This window comes from Centroberyx gerrardi, chromosome 24, assembly GCF_048128805.1.
Source record: "Centroberyx gerrardi isolate f3 chromosome 24, fCenGer3.hap1.cur.20231027, whole genome shotgun sequence".
NCBI classification, from domain to species: Eukaryota; Metazoa; Chordata; class Actinopteri; order Beryciformes; family Berycidae; genus Centroberyx; species Centroberyx gerrardi.
The window spans coordinates 4187501-4215372 of NC_136020.1; the positions used below are offsets into that span (position 1 = coordinate 4187501).

General features: G+C 42.6%; 1 protein-coding gene across 1 annotated transcript in view; it reads left to right on the plus strand.

Moving 5' to 3' along the window:
- Positions 1–27872, plus strand: part of kcnd2 (potassium voltage-gated channel, Shal-related subfamily, member 2) — a 122421-nt gene that overhangs the window by 88777 nt on the left and 5772 nt on the right. Inside the window, exon 2 of the mRNA XM_071911509.1 lies at positions 27023–27185. Coding sequence (XP_071767610.1) covers positions 27023–27185 — 163 coding nt within the window. The remainder of the gene's footprint in view (positions 1–27022; positions 27186–27872) is intronic.

Here is a 27872-nt window from a genome sequence, read left to right on the forward strand (position 1 = left end):
CCCGCCGCAAGCCGGGGGTGAACGCCTGAAAAGTAATTATACTTCTTACACCTCGGCGAATGCGCGAGTAAAACTCCTTTTTTTTTCTGTCGTCTAATGAATAAAATATACGGCTCTCGGCGAATAGGCGTGAATGTGGCTTTCTCGCTGGGGTGGTTTAGCTTTCAGACCGTGTGTGTGTGTGTGTGTGTGTGTGGAGGAGGGGTGTGGAGGGAGGAGGGGTTGTCTCATCGCTGTGCGTCTCTTTTTTTTTAAACCTCTTTTTTGTCAAAGCGCTGTTCCATCTCATGCTTTCTGGTGCAGAGAGAGCGATAAGGTCTGAGATAGAGCCGTCTTGTTTTACACTTCCTCTGTCTGCAGCCCGACTAGAAAACTACAGTGTTGAACTCTCCTCTAACCCACTCCAACTGTACATCAGACTCCACATCTGCATCCTTATGTATTCAATTTTTGTTTTTATTTCACCTTTATTTCACCAGGTTAGTCCCAGTGAGATTAGGAATCTCTTTTTTCAAGGATCTGGCTGTAAATCTATGTTGTATGTAGGGATGGAACAACATGCTTATCTCACGATACCATACCATACCATACCATACCATACCATACAATGTAGCCTAATAAATAAAAGTTCAGTGACAACAAAGTCTGACTGTGCAGAATTATGTTTATTTCTGAGCCAAAAATCTTTCTAGCAATGGCATTGGCTCGCTAGAATGTAAACAAAAATTTTAAAATGTCATTACAAAGTGCAAATAATATAATTTGGATGGAGAGCTTGTCAAGCCGTCTCATTTGTGATTACTACAGCAGAATAAAATGGAGCTAATATGACCATTCATTTTTCTGCCCCACGTTACGTATTGTCACTTTTTTGTATCGCGATATATTGATTTTATATATATATCGGCCCATTTGCTTTATTCTTATTTTCATTCTATTCTTTTGCTGTATCCTATTATGACTTACTACTGCAACAAACCAATTTCCCCGCAGGGAGGACAAGTTTCGAGACACGACAGTTTCCTCTAAACGAATCTTATCTAAGAGTCTCTTTTTTTTTACCGTCTTTAAAAAGATAGATGGGGAGGTAGAGCAATGTGACAACAACAAACTGCTACGTTTTGCCTCTGGGAGAAGACCTATTTATCTGCGCTTATGTGTTTCCCCTCTCCTCATGGCTTCCTCTACTCCGAAGGCCTCATTTAACACTGCTTGAAACCAGATATTAACACGTGTACGCACACACTCAGACACACACACACGAAAAAAAAAACAGGCCAGGGCCAGGCCAGCTGGCATCCGTCTTGCCTGCGATTGACAGGCGGCAGGGAGAGAGTGGGTAGCTAACAGTCAGCGACCTGCAAGGGCATAATTAGCAGGGAAAGTCATCGGCGGAGTCATTGCCAAATACAGAGCAGCGGGGGTGGAGGGGGAGGAGGGGAGGGGAGGGTGGGGGGGGGGGGTCATTAAACTGACTGGTTTTGATAAGGCACAATGGATGGAGGTGTGTACTCTGTTGTTATAAGCTGTCAGCGGAAAATGAATTGCCACTAAAAACATCTCAGCCTGTTTTTGTTTTTTTTGTGTGCGCAGTACGTTTTTTGGAGAGTGGCGGAAATCTGATCGAACTTATTCATTCATTTTCTCCACCCGCTTTCATACGTTTCAGGCCGGACGACAGGGAGCTGGAGCCTATCCCAGCATGCATTGGGAGTGGGAAACAGTAGTTAAATAAGCCTCAAAATGGCCCAAAAAAGTAATAAACTACCAAAAACACAATCCTTTGAATGTTGTGACTGCAAAATGTCATTTTACTACGAGTTTAATTACATTTAGTTAACTTTGTTGTCATTTTCTGATGCAGCATTCCCAACAGTGATAGGATTCCTACTGTAGCAAACACATTATCCTATGAAATAATTACGCATCCTGCTAGTTACACAGGGGAGAGACAAGCTCCTGTTGTTGTATTATGAAAAATGAATAAAAGGCTGTACACACATCAACTGTGTACCAGCTATTAGTCTATCTAACTCTTTTTTCTTTCTTTTTTTTTATCTCCCCAGCGTATACGTGCTATTCATGTACACAGGCTTATCATTTCCCCCCCATTAAAGCCAGTCAGTCTTTATTCAAAGGTGCACACTTGGCCCCCGGTGGCAAAAAAGCAGTCTGCGGTGGCAATAAGCTAATCGTTATGTACAGCCAGCATTAAATAAACACTCCATCCGCTGGCAGAGGTTCTGCAGCGGTGGCCATTTTGGCTCCGGTTTCACCGCTGGGGTAGAGTTGTCAGTGGGAATTCAATCGACCGGATGAGAGATGAAGTGGTCGGGGCTGGCAGCACCCTCGGGCCTCGCTAAATTGGCACTGTGGGCCGGCGGGAGCAGCGGGATTTGGCCTGAGTGAGACAGAGAGTCCAGTTAGTTCGGGTCAATAGATCAATAGATCGTTCCACCTGAACTCCCCACACAGGCATTGATCAGTGAGCCAAATAACCGTCCCCATGTAGCTTTACAGTGGTGAACAACAAGAGGTTAAGAGCAGCCCGGGTGAGTCACGACAGGATCTGACTAAGACACAGGGTTAAGAAATGGATTTGTTGTCTGCTTTTATAAATGGGCGCAGATCAGCAGCATCTCTCAATCGGGTTGTGTCCGCATGTGTCTGTGCGTCTCAATACTTGGATTTAATGGGACTTGCGTTATTGTGCTCTCAGTGATATATTTTGTTTTCTCTGCAGCCTGAAAACGAGGTACTAATGCTTTAACAGTGTATGCCACAAGTCAGAAAGCCCTTTTATTTTCGGTGTATGTTCAGTGTGAGATACCCACATATCTTAAATCAGATGATGAAAAGTCATATTTAAGCCGCTCTAGGCAACTTTGCACATTGGTGGCTCCAAATCACAGTGAGAGGTAACTGTTTGAAAATGTATGAACTTCAATATCCAGAAATCCTGTAATGTGATGTCAGTAAACTGTACACAACACACTAATGTCTGTCATGCTTTATACCAAAGGAACCAGAGAGGAAAAGATCTAACACTGGGGAGTCCAGATTTCTAGGAGACATGTTTGGATTTTGCTCTTAACTTTCAATTCATCACTTCCTATTCAGAGAAAATTTCCTGCCAGTGACCACAGTGACACCAGAATTTCATTTGGGCAAAGACGGTGAATCCACAGCATCTCAATTAGTGGGGATGGGACGCTGTTCTCTGTTCCAGCCACACTTTGTGATTTAGACTGATAAGACGGCCGGATTTTTACATAAAAATATGCCTGGTGCAGCTTTAAGTGGGAAACCATCTAAGAGAGATAAGGTGAAATTTTTATGATCTCTGTAGGGAAATTGGGCTTGTTACGGCAGCAAATAGTAATACAATACAGCAAATAGAAAATAGAATAAACAGGGGTGTAAAACATAATATGCAATTTACTATTTAGTAAATTTATTTGAATGCAATGCATATTATACAAGCCATAATTTCAACACTAGAATATGAAACAGCAGGGATTACAGCGTTAAGAGGGTGTGCAAAATAGCAGCGGCTGTAGCAGTCCGGTTTACCGAGACAAAGAAATGAAATGAAAAATATGTATGATATGAAGATACGCCAAAAACATGAAACGTGTGCAGTATGAAATAAGTGGAAAATATCAATATATGCGACATGTATAACAAATGATGACGCGAGATGAGGCCGTGCAGTTTAAAGCGAAGGGGGGAAAGGAGGCGGGAGAGAAAGCCTGGAGGGGAACCAAGTGGATTTCCTGCCTCCTTCCCAGTGAACAGGCCTATCTGTCAACCTGTAGACAGGTTGCTGTCGACTGGAGTTTCTCTTCTCCTCCTCCCCCTCCTGCAGCTCGAAGGATTCAGGATACAGGGAGACTGGCTGCAAGTCAGAAACAGGTAGAGAAGCGAACGCACACCCAAGCCGTTGCTGAATATACTGGATTTTTGTGTGTCTGTACTTTTAAAGTGATTGTGTGTGTGTGTTCTTGTAGGCTACTTCTATCCTTGTGAGAACCAGTTCTAGAGTTTAGTTTTAGAATTTTAGATCTTTGGAGTGGGGATATTTTTGTGAAGTGGGCTTATTTTGGCCAGGACTTGGGTTTAGGGTTAAAGGAGAACCAAACACATTTACTACTTTTCAGGTTGGACTGACATCTACTGGTTAAAAGCATGCTATTGCAATTGCAATCTGCTATTGGCTGATCTTGGTTACCTGTGATGTAGGCTACCTATTTTGTAATGGTTTGCATGGATCAGCCAAAAGCAACCAAGATCAGCCAATAGCAGATTGCAATTGCAATAGCATGCTATTTTAACCAGTAGATGTCAGTCCAACCTGAAAAGTAGTGTCTCTGTTTGGTTTTCGTTTAAGTTTAGAATTAGGATTGGGTTTATGTTAGGGTAAGGGTTAAAGTGGTAATCTGCAAGTTCCTCATCTTTTCATTATTTTTGGGGAGGGTTTTGTCCACATCTTTGGCGCTAAGCGTTCATTGCTGTGGTGTTCTTCACTGTGGGTTTCTGCACTTCACTTCCCAGAGATCACCTGTCAATCAAACAGTGTGGGCGGAGCTTGGATTTTCTGTTGATGAAGTTCTGTAGGTGGCGCTCTTTTCTTTGTTCAGCCATGGTGGCTATCACTGCTCATGCTAACTACCCAGTTCTTCTGTTTATTCCAAGGAAAGAGCTACCAGACACCGGGAGTTTAGAACAGCAAATGTAAAAACTTTCATGAACTGGCTGTAGGTTGAATCTCTATTGTGTTATAGCAATTTGTGACAGAGAGTAGCACAGCAGACATTTATTTATATGAAAATGTCACAGATTATTACTTAAGGCTAGTGTTAGGTGTTAGGAAATGAATGTAGACAATGGAAGGTCCTCAAGAGTGTAGTAAGACAGATGTGTGTGTGTGTGGGTGTCCGCATGTTTGTGTGCATGTATGTGCTTATACCCGTATGTGTTTGTGTGTATTTGCCTGCAGGCATGTTTGTGCAAGCACGTGCGCGTGTCTGTTAATGTCTCCTTCTGTCTGAATGCAATTACCCAGCTAAATCGTACGGCTGATGCAATAGAAGTCAAAACTGTTTGCACAGCTTGACATAACCAAGTTGTTCCAGGCTTTATTCTAAATGAGACAGCTCACCTTCTCCTTTCAAACAAAAAGCGCTCCCCCTCATTTTAATTGGTTTTCAGACCTGAAGTTCCTCACTGTCACTGTGTACCACCGCTGCACTCCCTATCTCAACAGTCACAAGAAGAAATAGTATACAGGGTATCTGCTGATCCTTAAAAAATCTTAAAATAAATCAGCTAAATTTAAGGTCTCAAAAAGCATTAAAATGTCTTAAATTCAGTTATTACATGTCTTATTTTTTCACCATGGAATGACAGGTTTCTTGGGCTGCATGTCCACTCTTATATTAATACAGAACAGGGTTAGTACTACAATATGCATCCTATCTGTTGTATCAAACACAATTGGACTCCATGTCTATTAATAATTTATTTCCTCTTGTCCTTTTTCTTATTCTGCCCGTTTATAGTTTCAGAACTTTCATTAGCTATGTTCAATCAGAAACAGAAACAGCTTATTTTCTTTATTTTGTTGTTTAAATTGATCTTAACTTTTGGTCGTAACTATTCCAAAAATGTGAACTTTGGAATTTTGAAGACTTCAAAACCCAGAAATCATGTAGTGTGACATGAGAAAACTCTCTCTTCGGACCTAAATGTCTTCCTCTTAGTGTCTGGTGGGGTTGGAGATGGTGAATAAGTTCCAGTGTTTGAGTTCAGATTTGGATTTCGCTCTTAAGTTTCGATTCGTGACTTTCTGTGCACAGAGAAGATTTCCCACGAGTGTCCATATACCAAACACCAAAAATGAATTTGGCCGTAGTAGGGAGACGCATCTCAATTAGGAGGGGGATGGGACGCTCTTGCAGCCCTGCTTCCTTATTTAGGCCGATAAGACGGGTGGATTTTTACATAAAAATCTTGCATAGTGCAGCTTTAATTTTGGCTTTCTGAAATATATATATGTATATAAAGTGAAAGGGATCATATCCTGTCTTTAACTTCCTCTAGTTCCCTCCTCTCTCTGAATAGGGGTCAAGAGCATCACGGGCTGTATAATTGAAGCGTGGGTTTGTAATTAAGAAGTGTTAAGATGGAGGAGCGGTCTCATCGAGGAGATAAGCTCGGCAAGGTGAGCAGATAGCTTTGCGCTGATAGAGAGAGCCAGGGAGAGAAGAGGGAGATGGAGGACAGGAGGGAGGGAGGGAGGGATGGAGGGAAGGGGAAAGTTCTTATCTTTTTCTCCTGGAGTGAGGGATTAATTATGTAAAGGGGGGAAGGAGGGAGAGCGGGGGAGAGGCGGACGGGTTTGGACAGCCTGATCGTTCAATCCATCTGATAAGAGGTGTAGTTGTTGAAGAACAGTCCCAGTTTCCTACTCCTGTCTTATACTGCTGTCCTCAATCTGAGCCCAGATCAGCTCACATCAACGCACCAGACAAGGACTGTATTTTATTTTTTACAAAGATTGGATCAAACATTGGAATGATTGAATGATTGAATAGAATGATGACGTTTTTCCATGTCCCTGTATGAATGAAACACTGTAGTATAAAAGTAACTACATGTAGCATTTTTGAAATTCAATATATAGTATACTGTACTTATAGTTGTGATACTTTGGTATGATTACTGTTAACAAAGGAGTCCATGGTGGAGACGATTGGTAGCCTCTATCTCACACCAGTGGTATTGTTAGTGTTAGTATTTCTCAAAATTAAGACTACATTTCCCATGAACCCCGTTGCCCCCCACCTCTCCCTGGTGTTTTTGTCTTTACTGAAGAGGATAAACATGTTGGAAGTGACTTTTCCATCGGCCTTTCACTCCTTCCATCATCTGTTATTGTGAGAAGCTCTGACACGGTATTCACACTGTGAGCAACTTGGTTCATGTGATGCTCTACTCTGGCTGTGGGCGGTGCGAGAAGCTTCCATTGCATCTATCTGCAGCCAAAAAGTTTTGATCAGGCAAATTATGTATTTTTCACTTTTTTGGTATTGCCTTTGATAACATTACACTGTTTTGATGAGTTAACATAGCGTGCTAGCAAGAGCTTAATCAAAAATAAACAGAGAAAAACTCAAAATGACTTCAGGGTTGAAGAGGATGAACATGCTGGAATTGATTTTTCCATCGGTGTTTCCCTCCTCCCACCATCTGCCATTGCCAGAAACTCTGACAACTTTAACTTTGTTTGCGCTGGAAGAACAGCGCCCTCTTCCTGTTTTGTGCCGTAAAGCAATCCAGCAGATTTCCCGCCAAATCCGACCTGGTGGCTCACAATGTACAATGCTGTGCAGGTTGGTAGAGGCTGCCAGTCTTCTCAGTGATGGTCTCCTTTGTTGATGTGGTAATGACTTATTGATATTAAAATGTTACATGTAGCAGCTTTAGCCTAAAAGTAAGGTACTTTTTGCAGGATTAGTTTGTGCAATAGCGTGAAAATCAGTTTCGAAAGCATGTGTCCCCAGAGTAAAAGCTTATAAACCATTGCTGTAGACGATACCCAATCAAACTATTTAGTGTGTCTATCTATATGGTATGTGCAAGACCTCTGTCAGGTGCTTGCAGTAAGCCTAAGTCAGGTTTGCTCTACATTAAAAGATGGATATTGATATGAGCTGGAACGAGTTTCCTCGACATTTACTTGTCATCTTGAGTTACACCAACAGGAAGGATGGGCGGGTAACTTGGCTGTTAGAGGAGTGAGTGAAACGCTTCCTTAGTTCCATTGCCTTGTCAACCTTACAGCATGAGGTGGAGTTTAACCTCTGTTTTTCCACCCAAACACACTTAAACATTGGTTTTCAGGTCATGTTTTCTCACTTTCACAAAGTGCGAATTCCCCCCACCTCTTAAATAACCCACCTTTCTCTCTCTCTCTCCTGTTTGTATTTCAAGGTCAAAATTAATTGAAAAGTTTTGCCTGTGGTGCGCTCATATGGGTGACTTGGTGCAGCTAAATGAATGGCCCCATATTAGTTAAAGTCAGCTTGCTGGGCCTATTACCAGCTAATGGGCCCTATTCGGGCTGTCATTAGCCGGGGGTCCCCAAAGTTGGAGTGGCTGCTTTTCAATCAGGCACATATTATCCCACATTAGTACAGAACACCACAGATGAAAGGACTAATGTACACATGGCCAATGTCAGACTCAGAGAGGATGGATGGTGCATATAAAACAGCTCTATGTCAAAATAAAAGGACAATTGGTTTGGAGACAAGTAATATGTGGAGAGAAAAACAGAGACTTAAACTGTAGGAAATAGGACCCGGAAGCAGGAAAACTACAGGATGTTCATGAGGAAGTAGTTAGGAAAGGTGATGATCAAACCCAAGAACGGCAAGTCGATACTTGTGTCCTTGTGGAGAACGTTCTTCCCATGTTGTCTTGAGGAGAACGAACTTCTCAAGAACGCGAGAACAGACAACATCTCAGGGTTGGGAGGAGTGCTTGAGGTTTTGCTATGTTATCCTCACAATGAATCTTATAGGGCTTCCCATTCATTCTTGTTGGCTTAGTCACCGTCTGATGCATCCTCGGTTTGCAAGTAAACTTCTGGGATCTTTATCCATCCAATGGATCATTGAGGGCAAAAGGACCTTTCTTTGTACTTCAGTGATTGTTTATGCTAATTATACTAATGTCTCAAAGTTAATGTGCTAATGATTTATTGATGTTAAAATGATGCAATGATGTAGCAAGTTTAAGAACAGGTAAAAGTAGTTTCTCTGTACTGGAGCTGTAAGCAATGGATGGACATAAGGAGGATAGATGTGAGGAAAGAGAGAGGGAAGGAAAGGGGAACAGGGAGGGAAAGCAGGACAGTCTGAGCTTTGTTCCCTGTTTATTCAGAAAAAATGTGCCTCTGTTGTAATGTATTCAGAGACCCACATATGAGCCTAGACATGGACTTGCGCACGCGCGCACACACACACACATACACACACACACACACACACACACACAGGAGGGTTGGATCACCGTCAGTCCCAAAGGATTTTAGAACATAGGGGAGCCTGCTGTTCTCTTGCTCTGCTAGATTTCACACCTGATCCTCTGTACAGACCACCACCATATCACACACATAAATCTAATTTCCTATTTTGAGATGATGGAGCACGGGGCTGATTGGGTGAGGCGTAAGCCGGTGATAATCACACTGAGGGAATTCAGCAACAGGTTTCCAGCAAATGTCTCCTGCCCATAGCAAATGTGACTAAGAGATTGACTGACAGCCAGAGAGAGGGAGAGAGAGTTGGGGGTTGGGTGGGGGGGGGGGGGGGTAGTGAAAGACAGGGACAGACAAAGACAGTGCAGTAAGGCTATTTCAGGCCTTATTAATGCACAACATTGACAGCCAAGGCATAAATTTGCATTATCTACCTCCCTTGGTCTCTTTCTCTTCATTTACTTTCTTAGTGTCTCTACTCTTCTTCATGAGTTCTCTTTCGCGGATTTAACCAGTGCAGCTGATTTCTAATTGGTGTTTGTGTGTGTGTGTGTGTGTGTGTATGTGTGTGTGTGTGTGAGAGAGAGAGAGAGAGAGAGAGAGAGAGAGAGAGAGAGAGAGAGAGAGAGAGAGATAAGATAAAACTTAAATGATCCTGTGAGGAAACTGGGTCGTTGCGGCAGCAAATAGTAATAGAATACAGCCAAAGGTGTGTGTGTGTGTGTGTGTATGTGTGTGTGTGTGTGTGTGTCCGAACTGTAACCAAGAACTGTGTGGCTCTGAGTGCTAGACTGAATTTTCCTCTGATTCACAACCAAGGCACCTGAGCACTCCACAGGTTTCCATGGCTTGTGCGTGTCCACCTGTATGTATCTGTGTGTGTGTGTGTGTGTGTCAGTGTGTGTGTGTGTGTGTGTGTGTGCAGTAAATGGGCTCTGCATCTTATTTACACCTCTCCATCTGTGCCGCCACAGCTCAGAGATGATCACAGCGTAGATTGGCATCGCCAGGCCGGCAAAACATAGGCAGGGAGGAGAGTGAGTGATGAGAGAAAGGGAAGGGAAGAGAGGGAATGCATTTTCTTTTTTGTTGGGGGGGGGGGGGTGATGTGGACTGTCTGAAGCAATTTCTAACTAATGTAATGAGCTGGCTTTGGTTCTCACTCTCCACCTGCACATCCCGATTTTGCCAAGTCGCTGGTGGCCTCGACTCAACATTTTTCTGGACGCGCTGGAGCCAACAACTCCCTCGGAGCCAATCAAATAATTTCTGTAATTATTACATCATTTGGTGGAAAACATTGTTCCCAAGTTGTCTCGGAGAGAACAAACTTCTCAAGACCGAGCGCAGAGAAGCATTTGCATAGTTTGAGATGGGGTGTGTGCTTGACGTCACGCGCCATCAATTAAAACACACAGCGGTTCACTTTCCCATCTGTTGCAGCTGGCTCAGTGTTATAGACTATGGCGTTGTTTGGAGATGATGTGTTGTTCTCGCAATGAATCTTGGGGCTTTGGCCAAATAGCCATCTGATGCATCCTCAGTTGCCATCCTCGTGTTCGTTTGTTTGGGAATCGTATACTGAGACGTTTTTGTCATAAAAGCATCATGGAGGACACAAGGACGCAAAAGCATATTGAGAAATAATTCAGAATTCAGTTAGCTTAGCTACTTTCGCGTGTTAGCTAAGCAGTCTGATAGCTACCAACTAGCTTGCTGGTTTATTTCTTTTCTTTAAATTCCTCAATTAGCTAACATTATATAGGTAGCTAATGTTTAGCTAACTGCATGCACAATAACCACTTTTGTAATGTGGTGTTTTTTAGCTGTATTAAGTGTCTTTTGTTAATTAACCAGCAGGGTTACATTAACCCAGTTAGCTTTAACAGATATTGTGACAAGCTGAGTCTTTGTCACTCAGTAACAGAGACAGTCTTGATGTTATTGGCAAGTCCACAAATGTATTTATCCATGTAACTTTTCACAGAGGCAACTCACTATGCTACCCTCGCAGCAGGGAAGTCACTTTTGAACCTACCTTTCACACTCACAGTACTTATTACCTAACATCAACTAAACTATGTCAATTTCACACACACTGTTTAACAACCAATTCAACAATAACAACTTTAACCAAATCATTCCCATAACTTAACACAACTTATTAATGCTGAACAATGAATGCCGCACGGGATTCTGGGAAACATGGCAATAGCACTCCGGGACGCCACAATATTGATCTAGTATAATAAGATAATTTAGTTATTTTCACCCTATTCCTTACATTTCTTCAAATTCCACTTTCTTGCTACTTTCAGCCTATAATGTATGCTACACGTGAAAGGCAGCTATGAGCTAAACAAAAGGGACTGCAACTATATCCAGTTATGGCAGGAATAATGTGGGACCTCTAGTGCCAGCAGTAATGCAGGGTGGAGGGATATAAGGGAGGAGAGACTGTGACAAAGAGACGGCACTATTTGGTTCTTTGCACAAGTTGGTTGCAATCAATGCAGCTTTAGCAGGCTGTAATGTACCTAGACTAATGCTTGCTTTGCACAGCGATGTTGAATCTGCCCTGAGAGAAATCAGTTTGTCTAGTTTGTGTATGGAAAATTAACAGCTGCATGTGTAAAACAGCTGGAAGGCTGTGGCAACATGATCCACTGTGTACAACTTAGTTGGAGGGGAATTTCTCCATTTCTCTGTGTTGTTGTTTTTTCCAGGATTACACTTTTTAGTTTGTTGTGGTAGTGTTGGGAAGTAGTTTCAAATTTGGATAGTGTTTGGCTAGTAGTTTATTAGTTTTTTGGCATTCTGAGATGTAGTTAGAGTAACTACTGCGACTACAAACTGTTTCTGGCTATAAAAAAAGAAGGAAATTGCATTTACTGTATTGAACTATTTTTTTAAATTACTTAAATTACCTTTAATTGTCAAGGTTGTACAAGTCAGATATTACGAAGACTCTTTCATTTCTTTATTTGAAGTTTCTATACAACAGAAAGTTAAGATTCTTAACATTCTAACAAAAAACACTATTTCCTATACAGTATTACATCCAACAGAGAGTTGGATGTAAAAAAATTGTCATGAGGGACACTTTGCTGTAGTTCAACATCCTCCAATGTGAGGTAACTGGTAGCTTGTAAAACTAGACTTTCAAAGTAGCTTCCCCAACACTGGTTGTGTGTTAGACTAATTAAGGGTTTATGTTTGACCTACTGAACACACACCATGCAGTCTGCAAGTGCCAGCTGTATGAGAGAGACCCCTAGTGGCCCATATAGGAGCCAATACTATCCGGTGGTGGTCTGAGGCGAATGGAGGAGGCATTAAATAAATGATGAAAGGCAATGGGAAGGGTTTTCTTTTATCTTCTCTGTGATCTGTGTTTATCTAGTACCCCTATACCCCTAATACATACAAGAGAGGCCAGCTCTTTGATATGGGAAAATAGTCTTAACAATAGCTGCATTCACCATTGTCTTCCTCCAAACTGGCCAGTTTGTATGGGCAAGTAATGTGCAGTGTAATATTTGGAGCTGTTTAATGATGTGATAGGATTTTCAGCCTCTACTCTCACTAGACTAATACTAATGACAATAAGGTGGGTTTTTAACCTTTATTTATCCATGGAAAGTCCATGTTCTTTTCCACCAACGCCCTGCTTTACATTCGTGCAGTTCCATTCACACTGGGAGCTGCCCAGTACAACCACAGTCTTCTACTGGCATCAGTTGGGGTTCATTGCCTTGCTCAAGAGCATCTTGACAGTAGTTACTGAGAGAAGAGATTATTACTCATTCACTTTCCTCACCCATATTTTCCCAGCTGGTCCAGAGATCCAAACCAGCATCCTTCTGATCACAAGCCTACTTCTCTAACCTCTAGGCTGCTGCCCCACTACGGTGTGTATGTGTGTGTGTGTGTGTGTGTGTTTGTGTGTGTGAGCGAGCACCGATGATGGATGTATACCCAATGAACCTGTCTGTCTGGGGTCAGAGGGCAATCAGTTTGTGGTGTATGTTGGGGTGTGTGTGGGCATGCATCAGAACGTCCTTCTCCGTATGTGTTTCCGCGCATCCATATGTGCGTGTGTACGTGTTTGAGGAAGATGGATGGCGAGCCTAGCAGCTCCAATCTGTTGGTTGACATGTTTAAAAATAGACCGATGAATAAAAGCCTCTCTGGTGGCCTTTGGGTTTGTATTGTTCCCTCTCCGTTATCCTTTCTTTTCGGGACCAACAAGTCCACTATACCTCCCAGGGTGGTTTTTTCTCCAAGCTACGAAAGGGCACTTGCTGGCTGGAGGAGGATAAACAGTCCCTCCAGGAGTTTTTTTGTGATTGTTGGGACCAAAAATGCTTGTTTTTGCAGCGGGTTCTCTCAAAAATTGCAGTATATCAAAGAATACAATATAATTCAAAATATAGCAAATAGGTGTTATACAAAACATAGTGATCCAAGAATTCCAACCCTAGGACATATTAAGTATAGATGCATGAATGAACTTCATGCACTTCCTGAGACAGAAAGACAGTGTTGAAAAAGGTAGAGAATTATCCAAAAAACCTATAAAGAAGCAAGGAAAGATGGAAGAAAGGAAATAAACAGGTAAGGAAAGGGTTGATTCTGGATTCCGATGGATGGACAAACTGGTGAATGGATGATAGATTGATGTAGGGGACAGACAGATAATTGGAGATAGTTGAAAGATTGATTGTTCGTCACCAAAAACTCAACGAGCAAATCAGATCAGCAGTAGTGCGACCCCAAGCCACTACAGTAACTCTATAGAAATTCAATCTGGTGGGCCTATTATAGTATTGCATAGGCCATGATCGCAGCATACGATAGATTTCCCCCGATTGAGTGGAGACGCTGCCGGTGGTGGTGAGAAGACTTTAGGACTTCCGGAATTCCAGCAGTGAAAAACAGCAGAAAGTGATGAAGGGAGTGATGAATCCAAAACATCCAAACTGTCTCCCAAACAGCAGTGAGCAGCTCCATCCAGAGAAAGCTGGACTCACCAATGTTAGATCTTTCGCCTCTCTTGTCTCTTTGGTATCCTTTGGTATAAAGCATCAAAGACCGGCCAGGCTGGTAACCATGAGTGTGCAGTTTACTGATGTCCCCAAATTTTTCAAATGATTACCTCTTGCTGCCATGTGGGGCCTCCAAAGTGCGAAATTGCCCGGTGCAGCTTTAAATATAAATTGAAGAATTAAGAGATGACAGTATGGGAAAAAAGTTGACAGCATGGGAAAATCCCTTATTCCCTAAAACAGGAGTGCGCAAAAAAAGTAGTCTTCCTGTTTGACCTTTCGCTATAGCTACAGGTCAGAACAGGAAGCCTGAGTCAGTTGTTGTTGAAAGTTTGAAGGACTTCATTACCCAGAAATCATGCAATGTATATAATCTTTTTGCAGTAGGTTAAACCATCGTTGGTGCGTCCAGCTTTCTCTGGACGGAGTGCTTGCTTGCTGCTGTTTAGGAGACAGATTTGGATTCTGTTCTTAAGTTGTGTGGAGAAGGCTTTCCACTTCTGTCCATACCCAACATCAGAATTCTGGTTAATTTTGGCAAATAAGACAAATCTACGACACGCTGTTCTCTGTTGCAGCTCCATTTTGTGATTTACACTGAAAAGTTGGGTGTGTTTTTACTAAAAATCTTGCCAAGCGCCGCTTTAAACCCGGAGGTCTCGGCCTCCCCATTCTGTCCTGCCGTTCCCTCTGCTTTGTGGAAAGCTGTTAATGCTGCAGCCCGCTGCGGTGAGGAGGAACCAGATGCTGTTCATTATGGATATAACCCTGTCATAACCCTCGCTATTGTCACAGTGGCCTCGATCACTCTTTTGAACAGCTCTCTTTGTGTGTGCTCTCATCTCTCTGCAAATACACAGCGACACACGCTCGCGCAAAACACACACTCAAATGCTAATCCATAATGAATGCGGCCTCTCATTAAGCGAGAAGCGTTTTACACACACTCGCTCATAAGTAGTGCTTGTGTGTGTGTGCATATTTGGGGATGTATATAGGCTATTTGGTAAGCATTTCCGCCTAATGGCTAAAGAGAAAGGCAGAACGAGAGCGATGGGGGCGTTGTACGGTCAGATCGGCCTATAAATGATTCAAGCTAACCAAGCAATAGGCGCTACATGAATTCAGTTTATGAAACGTTAAACATGCTGTCGACAGCGGGCGCATTAATGTGCTCTGCGGGGGCACACACTCACACACACACACATATGCGCACACACACTCATTTGCACACAATTACACACAGACACACCTGTTCTGCATGCTTAGGTATACTTATGTACACTCTGTGGTTTCAGTCCTAGTTGTTTGCTGATGGGTGGAAATGGTGCTGGACTGGAAAATCACTATGTTGGTTTACTTGTGACCGCTGCACTCTGTGTGTGCGTGTGTGTGTGTGTTTTGCCCATGTGCAGGACAGAGTGGACCACTGTTGATGTACCGTAGGCAGGGTTATGTAATCGTAATTATGATTATGTTAACTGTGCTGTTGTACAACCCTCCCATTAAGAGAAACAAATTAGTAAAATAAAATCTCTTTGGGCCAAGCTGGCACAAACAAAGAATTAAGAGGCCCCATTATAATTTCCTTTATGACCTCTCATGTAGATACAAGACTGGAGTGGGCCTTGTTCTGAGCAATAAGTTAGAAACAGTGATACATAAACTGCCTTTGTTTGCCTTGCATTTTCATATGCACCTCTGTAAAACATGCAATGAACTTTTATTTTATTTGCATATTTTAATAATTCATTTAATTGTTCAATAATGCTTTTTGTGAATTAATTTTTCATTTAAAGGCAGTAATGTATCCCAGAGTTTCCCTTCCCTTTGAATAGGCATCCTGCCTTACAGAGCTGCTAACCCTAAAAGTATTTCATTAGTCTGGGTTTCAGTGGAGAGTTTTAGTGTCCCATGATGGTCTGTTTCAGAGGTTTTAACACCCTGCCAATTTAAACGAATATCAGCACAAAATATCAGCAATCCGGAAGTTCTGTACATTTTCAAAAACCCATATGAGTCGGATCCTTGTGAGAACGGCATTCGCCCCCTGGGTGTTAGTCAGGAAAACAATAACTCAGTCCAATCCCTTTCATTGATTTTCATCAAAAGCAAATGATGGGAAATAATGCAGCAGAGTAGACAGGGTTAGGCATTTGACTGATGGATTGTTGTTGGTGTGGGTATTGGTGTGGTTTCATGCCCCACCCAGGTAGCAGAGCATACAGAGCATCTGCAGTCTGACCTCATCTTATAGGAGGCACCTTGCTGAGTCGGCAGGACACATGAGATCTAAATATTATCTCACTGTTGCCAGCTGGGCCCAGCGCCTTGTGCAGCACCCTCACTGAGGACTGGACTCGCAGGGTAAATGTTGGGAAGTGGACAGTGGTTCTCAGCCATGTGCCATTAAAGTCGCAATGAAATGGTGGCTGGAATTTATTCTTTTTGAAGAATCCAGAGTTTGTGAAGCTCAATATTATGCAGAAAGCATTTCACAGTGGATGTTTCACCAAATACACCAAGTATGCAATGGGTTTCACTGCCTGTCTCTTTCCATGTTTGTTCTGGTCCAACCTGCCCACTTTTGAACAGTCCCTCTCCATGTTATGTCCCGAAATACACTGAATTACGGAAGCAAGACACCACTGAAATGCTGTTTCCTAATGGAGCCTCCTCCAACTTGAGGTGGTAGGCTACTTGCTTTTCTTACATCTCTTTCTTTCTCTCTCCCTCCCTCTCTCTCTATTCTCCATCTCTCCCCTCTCTCTAGTTTTGGGCCTATAGGCATTCAGGTGATATAACACACCTGGCAGCCATAGTGGTCCAGAGAGGTCCACAGCTCTTCAGCAACTCATACATGTCTCAACAGAACTGAATAGACACATTATTTCTGTGCTGCTTTTGACTAGGGACTGAGCATTTCCCCACTGATACATGTGATCAATTTTGTTTAGATGTCAGCTTGTTAGCTAGCTAACCATATCTGGTTAGACCAGGGGTCACCAACCTTTTTGAGACTGAGAACTACCTGAAGGGTAGGGAGTAATATGGAGGACTACTTGTTTGATATAATCTTCCCGAATAATATAAATTTGCTCGGTTTACCTTTAAATAATGAATATTATGCATTTAATAGGCTACATATATGAGGAGACTGTCTGTCTATGTTCACTAATTACTGTTAATGATTCCTCACAATCATTATTAATAATGTTTTACCAAGTGATCATAGGAAAACACAGATATATATATTTAAACATGCAAGTTTAATGAGTTCTCTGTTAATCTCAACAATTAATCTGTTTTAGATTGAAATAATTCAGACATGGCAAGTTTTTTCCCATATTCTCATACATACTAACACAAACATTTCACTCTCACTGCTCTCATCAACCGTGTTTTTCAGTAAATAAGCTCTGATAAACCCACTGTACACTACCAAATGGCAGACAGACAGAGTTAGCTGTAAAGGTCTTTTAGTGGGAAGCTTGGCATTGCATACTGTTCACAAGTGCACTGTAATCAGGGGTATAACTTGAACTGCAACTCAAAGCCCATCACTTTTGCACATATTGCCTGCTGGTGAATGATGCAGTGGTAATGTAGAAATTTGGGGAAATCTGGGTCACCTTTGCATTGTGCGACGAAGCCTGTGTGACGGCCGGTCATCGCGGGGGCACCATCTGTTGTCACAGACACCAGCTTTTCCAACGGTACCTTTTTCTCCACAAAATACCCCTTCACCGTGTCGTAGATATCAACCACCCTTGTTGTTGTCTTCAGGGGCAGTAGTGTCAGGAGTTCCTCTTTCGTGGAGAAATCATGGAACACCATTCGTACAAACACCATCAGCTGCGCCGTAGGCTACTGCTGGTGTCCACTGACTCGTCGCACTGGATGCTAAACCACCTGCACGTACTCAGATCTCGGTCCAGCTGCTCTGTCAAGTTCTCGGACATAGCTGACACTCTTCTGGCGAACGTACTTACCCCCAATTGGACGTCGGAGAGAGCGGAGATGACTTCGGGCCCATTCTTCTCGTCTTTGAACAAGGTGTTCGCAATCACTGTCATTGCTCCTTTCAGTACATCGCCATCCGAAAAAGGTTTCTTGTTCTTTGTCAAAAAAATGTACAGTTCTAAATGAAGCTTCCGTTGCTGCTTGGGACTTTTTCACCGGCCTAGTGAAAAAAGATTGCTGTTTGCCCAAAGCTGCCTTTAACTCACAGACTTTTTCTACCCGTAATGAGCTACCTGGCGGGTAGCTAGCATTGAAGTTCTTGTGGCATGTAACTTACTTAAGTGCCTCTCTATGTTGTGCCGCTTCGCCGTCGCCACAGTCGCCCCACAAATGAGACATATACTCTTTTCTTTCACTGTTGTGAAGAACTCTTCCTCCCACTGCTCGTGAAAGTGGTATGTTTTTTTCTTCCGCTTTTCTGCCATTACATTGTTCACACCGTTAATAGCCTAACTTAGTTAGCTCATCATCGTAGCTAGCTGGCATAGAATGAATGAGTGAGAAGGTGAGAAGAGGGGACGCGCGACGTAACAACGTAACGTCAAGCTAAACTTTGACCCCAGATGGGGTCAAAGTTTAAAGTAAATTGATGTTTTTGAAATGTTATATGCAATGTTAAACTAGTTATTTATATATATATTATTATTATTATTGGAAAAAAAAAAAAGACAATTTAGGCTATTTTTAGACCGAGCTCTACCGGTGACTCATGCTATTTTTAGAACGTGCCCTGCGGGCGACTCATTGGCTCCCTGTGGGCGACCAGGCGCTCGCAGGCACCGTGTTGGCTAACCCTGGGTTAGACTGTACCATATTAAATTTAAACAAATCTACCTTATCAGACCATTCACTACATTACTGAATTGACCTACACCCACACCACCACAGTCTTTTCCAGATATCGCTCTTTTTTCAGCGCAGTTGTTAGCCATTATATGAGCACAGCCAATTCCCCAATGGACCGTGATGGTGCCAGACGTGGCTGCTATTGTGATGCAGCTGCAAAGCCAGCGGTGTTGCCTCTGTAAGTGTTTGTGTCTGTGGAGCTGAAAGGTATTGATCATCATTACACACTAACAATGCATTTCCTTTTGGTGAAGCAAATCCACCGTCGAGAAATATAGCTGTCTGTGAATGAAATATGATGCAATACCACCCGGTCTATACTGTTATGTGTATTACCCACTGACACTCTGAATTAGATGCAGCCAGATTGCGCTGTCACAGATACAATGGCGCAACGTCTAGTCATACATGGATTTTATTGTCAACTGAGTTGGTCAATACCTATCATTGTCTTCTTGGCTACTCAAACACAATGGCTGTTCGAATTGTCTCTGCTTATTACCCACACTAAAACACCCTGCTGACCATGATCCAGCAGCAAATGTGGGTGGATTGAAATTTACGGTGGTTGGTGCTTCCACTGTGCATGTGTGTGTGGGGAAAGAGAGAGTGTATGTGTGTGTGTGCGCATTTATTGTATGACTGTACTCTTTTGTAAGGGAGTGGAGAGTGGAGATAATGTGCTAGTCTGTTAGCTTCGCTTCATTTCCTTTTACACCCACTCCTATTAAGCTACTTCCCAGTTATGTACTTCCTCAACATTACACTGTGTTTTTAAAGTTTCCATCAAATTTTGGTCAGGTTTTCCAAGGTTAACAGTTAGGGAATCACTTGACTTCGCATTTTTAAACTCTATTCTGGGGTCATGAGGGACTTGCAGATTTTTTTTTTGGTCTTTGTGTCATTGTTGCGTGTTCGTTTAATGCGGTATGTGCTTTGTAGCTGGACTTTGGTGCAGAGGAAAGGTTAGCTTGTCTTTCCTTGACTCAAAATCACCTTCCTCAGTGAGCCTGGGGTGATGGTTGTGTTCGACATTACACATGCACACACACGCGCACACACACACACACACACACACACACACACTGTCTCTCTGACCCACACACAATCACATATTCACACCAACACACACATTGACATAACCGCACACATATACACACCCACTTTATTGACAACGCAAACCACCAAGGAGTGTGTGTGTGTGTGTGTGTGTGTGTGTAATGTCCTCTGTCAAAGCAAACAGAAGATGTTGACACTGACACTGGTCAGCACTTTCCCCTCCCCAAGGAGCACTGGGGGCGGAAAATCAAACCATATCTTCATATGTCCGCCCTCCACCAAGTCTATCTATCTATCTATCTATCTATCTATCTATCTATCCCATCCATTCATCTATTGTTCTGTGTAATATTTGCCTCATTAAATGATAAGTCCCCCTTGATACTTCTGATACTCTTAAACTGTTATATATCATCAATTGGTGATGTTTTGTGTTGTAATTTACCTTTTGGCGTATCTACTTTCCCTCAACCTGCCTTGTCTACTTCTACTTCAGTTAGTGATTTCCTACATTTCCCAGAATGCCTTTGGACAACCCCCAGAAAAAGGGCGTGAACTTTTTGCATTCAAACCATGGTTGCATTGCATTCTGGTCTATTGAGGCTACTGTCGGTGGAGAAATTAGTCTCTCTGCCTCTTCTACGATGGATTTCTCCCTGTATGATTGTTGAACATCGATGCAAAATGATGGCTCTAGAAAGAAGCCCTTGGTCTTTGATTTTGTTGCCTATGTTTGGCCAGTTATCCACGGGAATAATAAAAATACACCACCAAACAACAAAATGGACCCAGAAATGCAAGGTTAATGGCTAATAGCTGTTTTAAAAGCGTTAAAGTGTTTTAGGATGGATGTTTCCCTTAATTGATTCCCTTTCCATTTGAGCATCCGCTGACCTATAACAGTAGAAGATGACAGAGAAAGACTTGGATAGAGGGAGGCAGAGTGCCAGTGTATCCAAGTACAATTATCGAAATGCGTAGGTCACTTTTCCCCAGCTGAACTCTTTCTGACTGAGCAGACTTTGAGAAGGGCTTTTAGTCATTAGGGCTATCATTGTTAGGCCTATCATCATTGAGGCTATTTCGTCTCTCAGCTGCGGGTCTTAATAGATCTCAATCAAGCAGCCATCCGACCAGTCCTATTAATGGACAATCCACTCTGCGATGGATTCTCCATCAACTGGAAAAGCTCTGCGTGAGACAGAGCTCCGATCGGGCCGCCGGCTTCAGCTTGTCAATGCTAACTGTATAAGAGCGTCAAACGGCGTGCAGAAACACACTTACTGTAGGATGGGATTACGGCGTTTTTGCACAAAAGGCGGCGGAGTAATCCTCGCATTCTCCCACATAGAGCCGGGTTATTGTGGGATCCAGGTGAATCGAAAGGAGGAACAGAATAGAAATGTAATAGAAAGTGTTGCAAGGAAAAAGTTGGTGATGCGAGGCGGAGGTGAAAGAGATGCAGAAGGACAAGATGAAAGGGAGTGTGTGTGTGTGTGTGTGTGGGGGGGGTGTTATGCCTTTATTTATTATTTATCTATGCAGGAAGATGAGGTGTGCTTGGCATTGTTCTCTCTCTCCTTGAAACAATCCACCCTTCCCCCTGTTCTACTCCTCCCACCTGGGGGAATGTAATACAAAGCTGTTGCCGGGTGGTGTGGCGGGTCAGTGGTTTGCACTGTTGCCTCACAGCAAGAAGGTCCTGGGTTGGAGTCTTGACCCGGGTCCTTTCTATGTGGAGTTTGCATGTGTTTGCATGGGTTTCCTCCCACAGTCCAAAGACATGCAGGTCAGGTGGATGTGGCCCATAGGTGTGAATGTGAGTGTGGGTTTTGATGTAGTATGGTATATGTTGTATATGTAGTATGTATATAGTAATGTAGTATATGGTATGTAAAGCGCTTTGGGACATGCTTGTGGTAAAGGGCTATATAAATAAGCTTGACTTGACTTTATTAATATCATTTCATATCAACAAAAGTCATACCCATAAGTACTTTTGAATGGTATACAGTCCACTTCCATACCAACAACATGTTTGGTGTGACAGAAGGGAGATACAATTTGTCAGTTTTCTCAGTTTCACAACTCTTTGGCAACTTTGGACTTTAGACTGTATATGAAGTATATGAAATTTCATCATGGTGGGACGTCGTGGTAAAAGTCAAAGCAGTAGCCTATGCGATTAATAAAACAAAGTAAAAGTTGTGTTATTATGAAAATGTAACTTTAACTATAACTCTTCGCACCTTCGCAGCAATGGTCTCCCATAATTTTCTTCATATGCAAATGAGTTTTGATGACATCACACAACTGCAGATTTTCTGGGTTCTTTGTCTATTACACTGTTGCCAATGTGATGACTTTGTTGCTAGGTTTAGCAAGTTTTCAAACTATATATATAGCTATCTGTTTCTGATTGTAAGACAGCACATATAGTGTAGCATTTTATAATAAATCACATTGTTGTATAAGCAGTGCTTCTAAGCTATATTTGCTACCTGTGCAGTTGCTAATGTTAACTAGCAAGCAAAGTAGCCTAAAGTTACTGTATTCTCCATAGAAGAGATGAAGGCAGCTGATCAACTAGCCAGGGAGCTTCAATAACATTCAAACAGGCCTATAATTAATGTGAGGACCAAGTTTAGGTTAAGTTTAAGTCTATGCAGTATGTCATCGCCACAAATGTGTCAATGGTGCAGAATCCGTACTTGTTCCTCTACTTTCTTTGGGTGCAGGAAGGGGAAGCTGCCGGTATTAGAGGATTTTAATGGCTGCTGTCTTCTCCTCTCTGTCTTTGAGTACAGAGTAATAGTGGCTTGCTAGCCAAGGTGACAGGTAAAGTTTGTGGCAGTGACTGATCACCCTCATCTCCGCCCCAAACCTTGAGTCACACCATCTATACTATGCTCAGGAAATTGAATGAGATCCTACGACCTTGCGGAACAGTGTGTGTGTGTGTGTGTGTGTGTCAGTGTGTGTGTTTGTGTATACGCACGTGGATGTTGTTATTCCGCCTCTTCTAATTTCGTATGCTTGACTGTCTTATTCTGCCACACACACACACACACAGTGGAAAGCAAACAACGTCACATGCCGTACCTGGTGTGTTGCTGTGTCATAGCCATGTGACTGCGTCCTTCATCAAGGAGGCTGTGGATGTGTGTATGTGTCAAGTGTGTGTGTGTGTGTGTGTGCGTGTGTGTGTGTGTGTGTGTGTGTGTGCACCAGTGTACGTTTACCTCATTAAAACAGCACCCCCGCACCCACACACACATCTGCATCTTCTATCCTTATGAGGACCTTCCGTTGTCTACATTAATTTCCTAACCCTTAACCCTAATTTTAACCCTTACCCTAACCTAAACCTTATCCTAATTCTAACCTTAACCCTAAACCCAAGTCCTAATCCTAAACTACCTCTTTGAAAAAGTTTAGATCAGCCCAAATTACCTCAATCCATAAAAATGCTGTCACTCCGAAGGTCTAGAACGCAAACTGGTTCCCAGAAGGATACAAGTACCAGAACAGTCCTTTCTGTCCCCTTCACTTCCCCGCATAGCATAACATCTGCCATTTGGTGGACACTTTAGTACCATCAGTACGTCTATTTTTAACATAGTGGGCCCCGGTGGGAATCGCACCCCTAACCCTGACAGTGTTAGGGTGCCTTCCCATAGCTCTGTACCTAAACGCTACAGCATTTTGCCCTTGCGGAAGCGTCATCGACTGTCCGCCTGTCTGCCCGCCGCGTCTCTGTCACGACAGTGCTGGGGGGACACAAGGTTAATTGGCACGCTGTTATATTTAATTGCAGTGGACAGAGAGAGCTGCGAGGGCCGAGGAGCTGAAGAGGGATTTAGAGGTTATGTACGAACATTCAGGGCCACGCACACTCAGAAACACACTGGCACACACACGAAAGCGCACAGTCTTTGTATACACCTACATAGTACAAAGTTGAAGCCTCCCAAAAGCAGTAAAACCAGCCAACAACCACAACAGAAAGCCACAATCAGACCAGTAAGCCTAATGTAAGCATAACGCCTAAGGTCAAATGTATCAAAAGAAATATTCAGTCTGTGTACATTTCCTTCTCTCATGACTCATATTTTTTAACCAAAGAGCTCATAAGAAAGCCATGTAGATATTCACTATTGATACCGCTGTTTATTTAGGATGTGCAGCATATAAATTAGGCATGAATTCTTAGAAAGGGTAAAGTTATAGGCTATCTGAACTAGTCCGGGCGACCTTAAACAAGCGCACCCAGACTCTCTCCTGCAGCCTCCACAGTCAATATGAGATAAATGCAACCTATCTGATCCATGCTTTGTGCAGGGTGTACAGGGAAGTATAGGGCTTATTGTGAGCAGGTAATGAAGAATTAAGAATTATTAGCCATTCATTATGTTCAGAATGGATTTTCAGCTCAGGGGTGGCAGATCCCCATTCATAATGTATACCAATCTAATTAACCTATGAAGCCTTGTGCTGGGCCTCTGCCTGCCTGGGATAGCCACTGTGTTAATCTGACTCCCGTGGAACACAGTATCTGTGCGAGTCTAATGGTGGAGTTGTTTGTAATAGGTCTCGGATTGTGTTTGCTCATGAGATTTGCGGTAATTGTCTACAATTGGCTCCATAAGGATATAGATGAGTCTTTTTTATCAGGAGCATGGTAGGTGTTAAAGTGTGTGAAAGGGAAGGACAGAACAGAGGCACCTTGACAGAGGAGAGCGAGAGATATGGGAAGGGAGTAGGGCTTTAGTTTGTGTTATGTGTGTGTGAGTGTGTGTGTGTCCGCACAATCAATTAAAGTGATAATCTGCAAGATTCTGTTTTTTCTTGATTTTGGCGATACCTTTTGGTGATAAGCGGCCATTGCTTTGGTGTTTTGCACTGATTGTAGCCACTGGACCAACATACTGTAATAATAAAGACTCTCAATGTAGACTGCAGCTTCTTATTTTGCATACTTCTTATATTTATTCCAACCAAACCGCTGTTGTTGATTCTATCAACATAAAATGCATCATTTCCTGTGCAGTAGAGGATTTTCCTGGGAAATTGGGATCTCCTCATAGGTGTTTAGCCAGCAAATGTAACTGGGTGCAGGTTGAATTATATTATATGGTATTAAGCAGCAACACAGGTAATAAAACAGACATTTTAATTATATGAAAAAGTTGTGGATTATTAATTTAAGTGTGTGTATGCTAAGATTAGATAAAAACTATTCGTGGCTTTGGGGCATTGTCCAACATTTTAATAATGCCACAGAGAGACAGAGACAGAGTGTTTGGTTTAAACACTCGCAGGCAGAGTGTGGACGAGGTTTACTGATGCGCTACAGCTTTCCTCCTGCTCTCTAACACGATTTTAATTTGACCTGATCTAAAGCAGCAATCCAGAAAGAGAAAACACAGCCGCTCCAGCACTTTGCCGTCCCCCTCTATCTAAACATCTACTGCAAGGGATTCTGGGAACGGAGGGACAAGGGGTCTGTGATCAAATGGAATATGTTGGTGTCCAATAATGAATGAGGAATGTTTTTAAAGAGGGGAGGAAAAAATGAGGGTGGAGATTGGAAAGTAGGCCAGGAAAGCAGTCACTGGAGACCCTGTTAAAGTGCTTGGGATTTCTTCCACTGTCATTTTGGACTTTTAAATGAACTGCCTTCCCTCCAGAAGTTTCCAAAATGTATTTACAGTGTGGTAATGCATTATGGCTAAGCTTTAAAGTGAGCATAAAAGAAGTCATAAAGAAGTCATAATCATAACACTGAATAGCCCACCATCAATAAAGCAGTACATACACTACAGAGCCAAGCCTCTGTAGCTCTCTGGCTCCTTCAAGTGGCCAATGGTAGACCTGCATGTACTGTATGTTCATGCAGAGCGTGCTCACATTATTCTCTTCTGCTTTTCTGTAGAAATAGTGCAGCCTCAACTGCTTTTTATGCTGATAATTTAAAAAAGCAGGTCACGCACTTTGTCTCCATAGCGAGCAGCTGCCACTATCAGCAAACAGTGCTTATGTGCAAGTCTCATTGTTTATGAATCAACTACATTCGCATCCAAAATTCATACCCACAACTCATTTTAGATTAGGGCCTGTCACAACACAGAAAGGTATTGTCCATTTCTTCAAAATACCGGTAGATTTGCGAGAGTTTCATTCAATTTAATGCATTTTTTTTCTGATACGTGAGGCTTGACACAAACGTTGAATGACTTCTGACTGGTGGAGCTGACTATAGGCCCTTGACTCACTTACCCAAAATGCACCAACATAGCAGGAACGGGCCAAAGTAGAATGGCTGCAAAAGTAGCAACAAAAATCGGCTTCAGGCAGCATTGTAGGAATGAACATCAGAGGTTACTGCTCCAGATATTCGGTTTCTTTACCCGCTTAATCCTTTCCAGGGACACTTTGGACAGGTCACCAGTCCATCACAGGGCTAACACAGCTAGACAGACACTCACATCATACATATGGAGACTGACAGGGTGTCTGCATGTCCTGAAAAAGTATTATGAACGCTGTTAAATACAGCCTCTAAATTTTAAATTCAGCTTTAGATGTCTTAAAAAAAACAGCTGATGAGAAATCAGCCCAGTCACACATACAGATATTCTCATAAGTCTACAGTTTTTTTTATTTTCACATTCATTTCAGTGGCAAAATTGGTCTTATATTTCATTCTAACTCGCATTAAAAACATCTTAGAATTGACTTGATGAAATATGCTGTTGCCTGACTTTGGACTGTGGGAGCAAATCCAGGCAAACATGCAAACCACACAGAAAGGACCGGGAATAGAACACAAGACCTTCTTGCTGTGAGGCAAACCATTGAGACACCAGATAGCACACATCAAAAATGAATTTAAGTCATAAATTTGAATACTTACTGTGTTAATCTGAAATAGGAATGTGGGAGCATATATGCATGCTCACTAGTCTGACATTTTCTTCTCTTCTCTCCTCTCTAACAGATACGGAGACATGGTGCCTAAGACTATCATAGGGAAGATCTTCGGGTCCATCTGTTCTCTGAGCGGTGTGCTGGTCATTGCCCTCCCGGTACCTGTCATCGTGTCCAACTTCAGCCGAATCTACCACCAGAGCCAGCGTGCCGAGAAGAGACGAGCCCAAAAGGTGACCCGCTAACCCCCAACCTCCACCTCCACCACCAACACCCCAACATTCCCAGACTGACTACTAGTATAAGTCCATGAAGGATTCAAATGTTGGGTCATACATCTCCAACAAGGATCTCTTCCAAGGCCTGTGGAAGACCTGAAGAGCAGCCATCAGGGTGTTTTCACATGTAGTCCTTTTTTAACTAACCAAACTCAGTCCTCTTTAAAGGTGCTCCAAGCATGTTTGGAGCAGTTTATTCAAACTCTGGATCATTTACTCCTTCAGTTGGGTTGTTTTGGCCAGGTTAGAACAATGCCATTCAAACTTAGGTGACCAATTTAGAACAATGCCATTCGATCTTAGGTGGCACCAAATAACGGCAACGAGACACCTGAAAATGCAAGCCTCAGTCCTCTTCCAAGAGAACTGTGGTGTACCAAATCTCTAACCTGGTGGGATGACAGGTTACCAAAACTCTGTCCAATAAACAAGCTTCTTGTGTGTCCCTGTGACTTTTGTTTACAAGCCCTGGTTCACTTGTAGTTAGACAGTGTGAACCTAAACGAAAAGTGCAACAAAGAAAACTTTTCCATTATGGCTGGGGCCAAAGAAAACAAACTGTAGACCCTGTAGACTGTAGACCCAAACTGTAACCCTAAGTGAACCAAAAAGTGAACCAACTGAAATGCAATACAGTTCTGT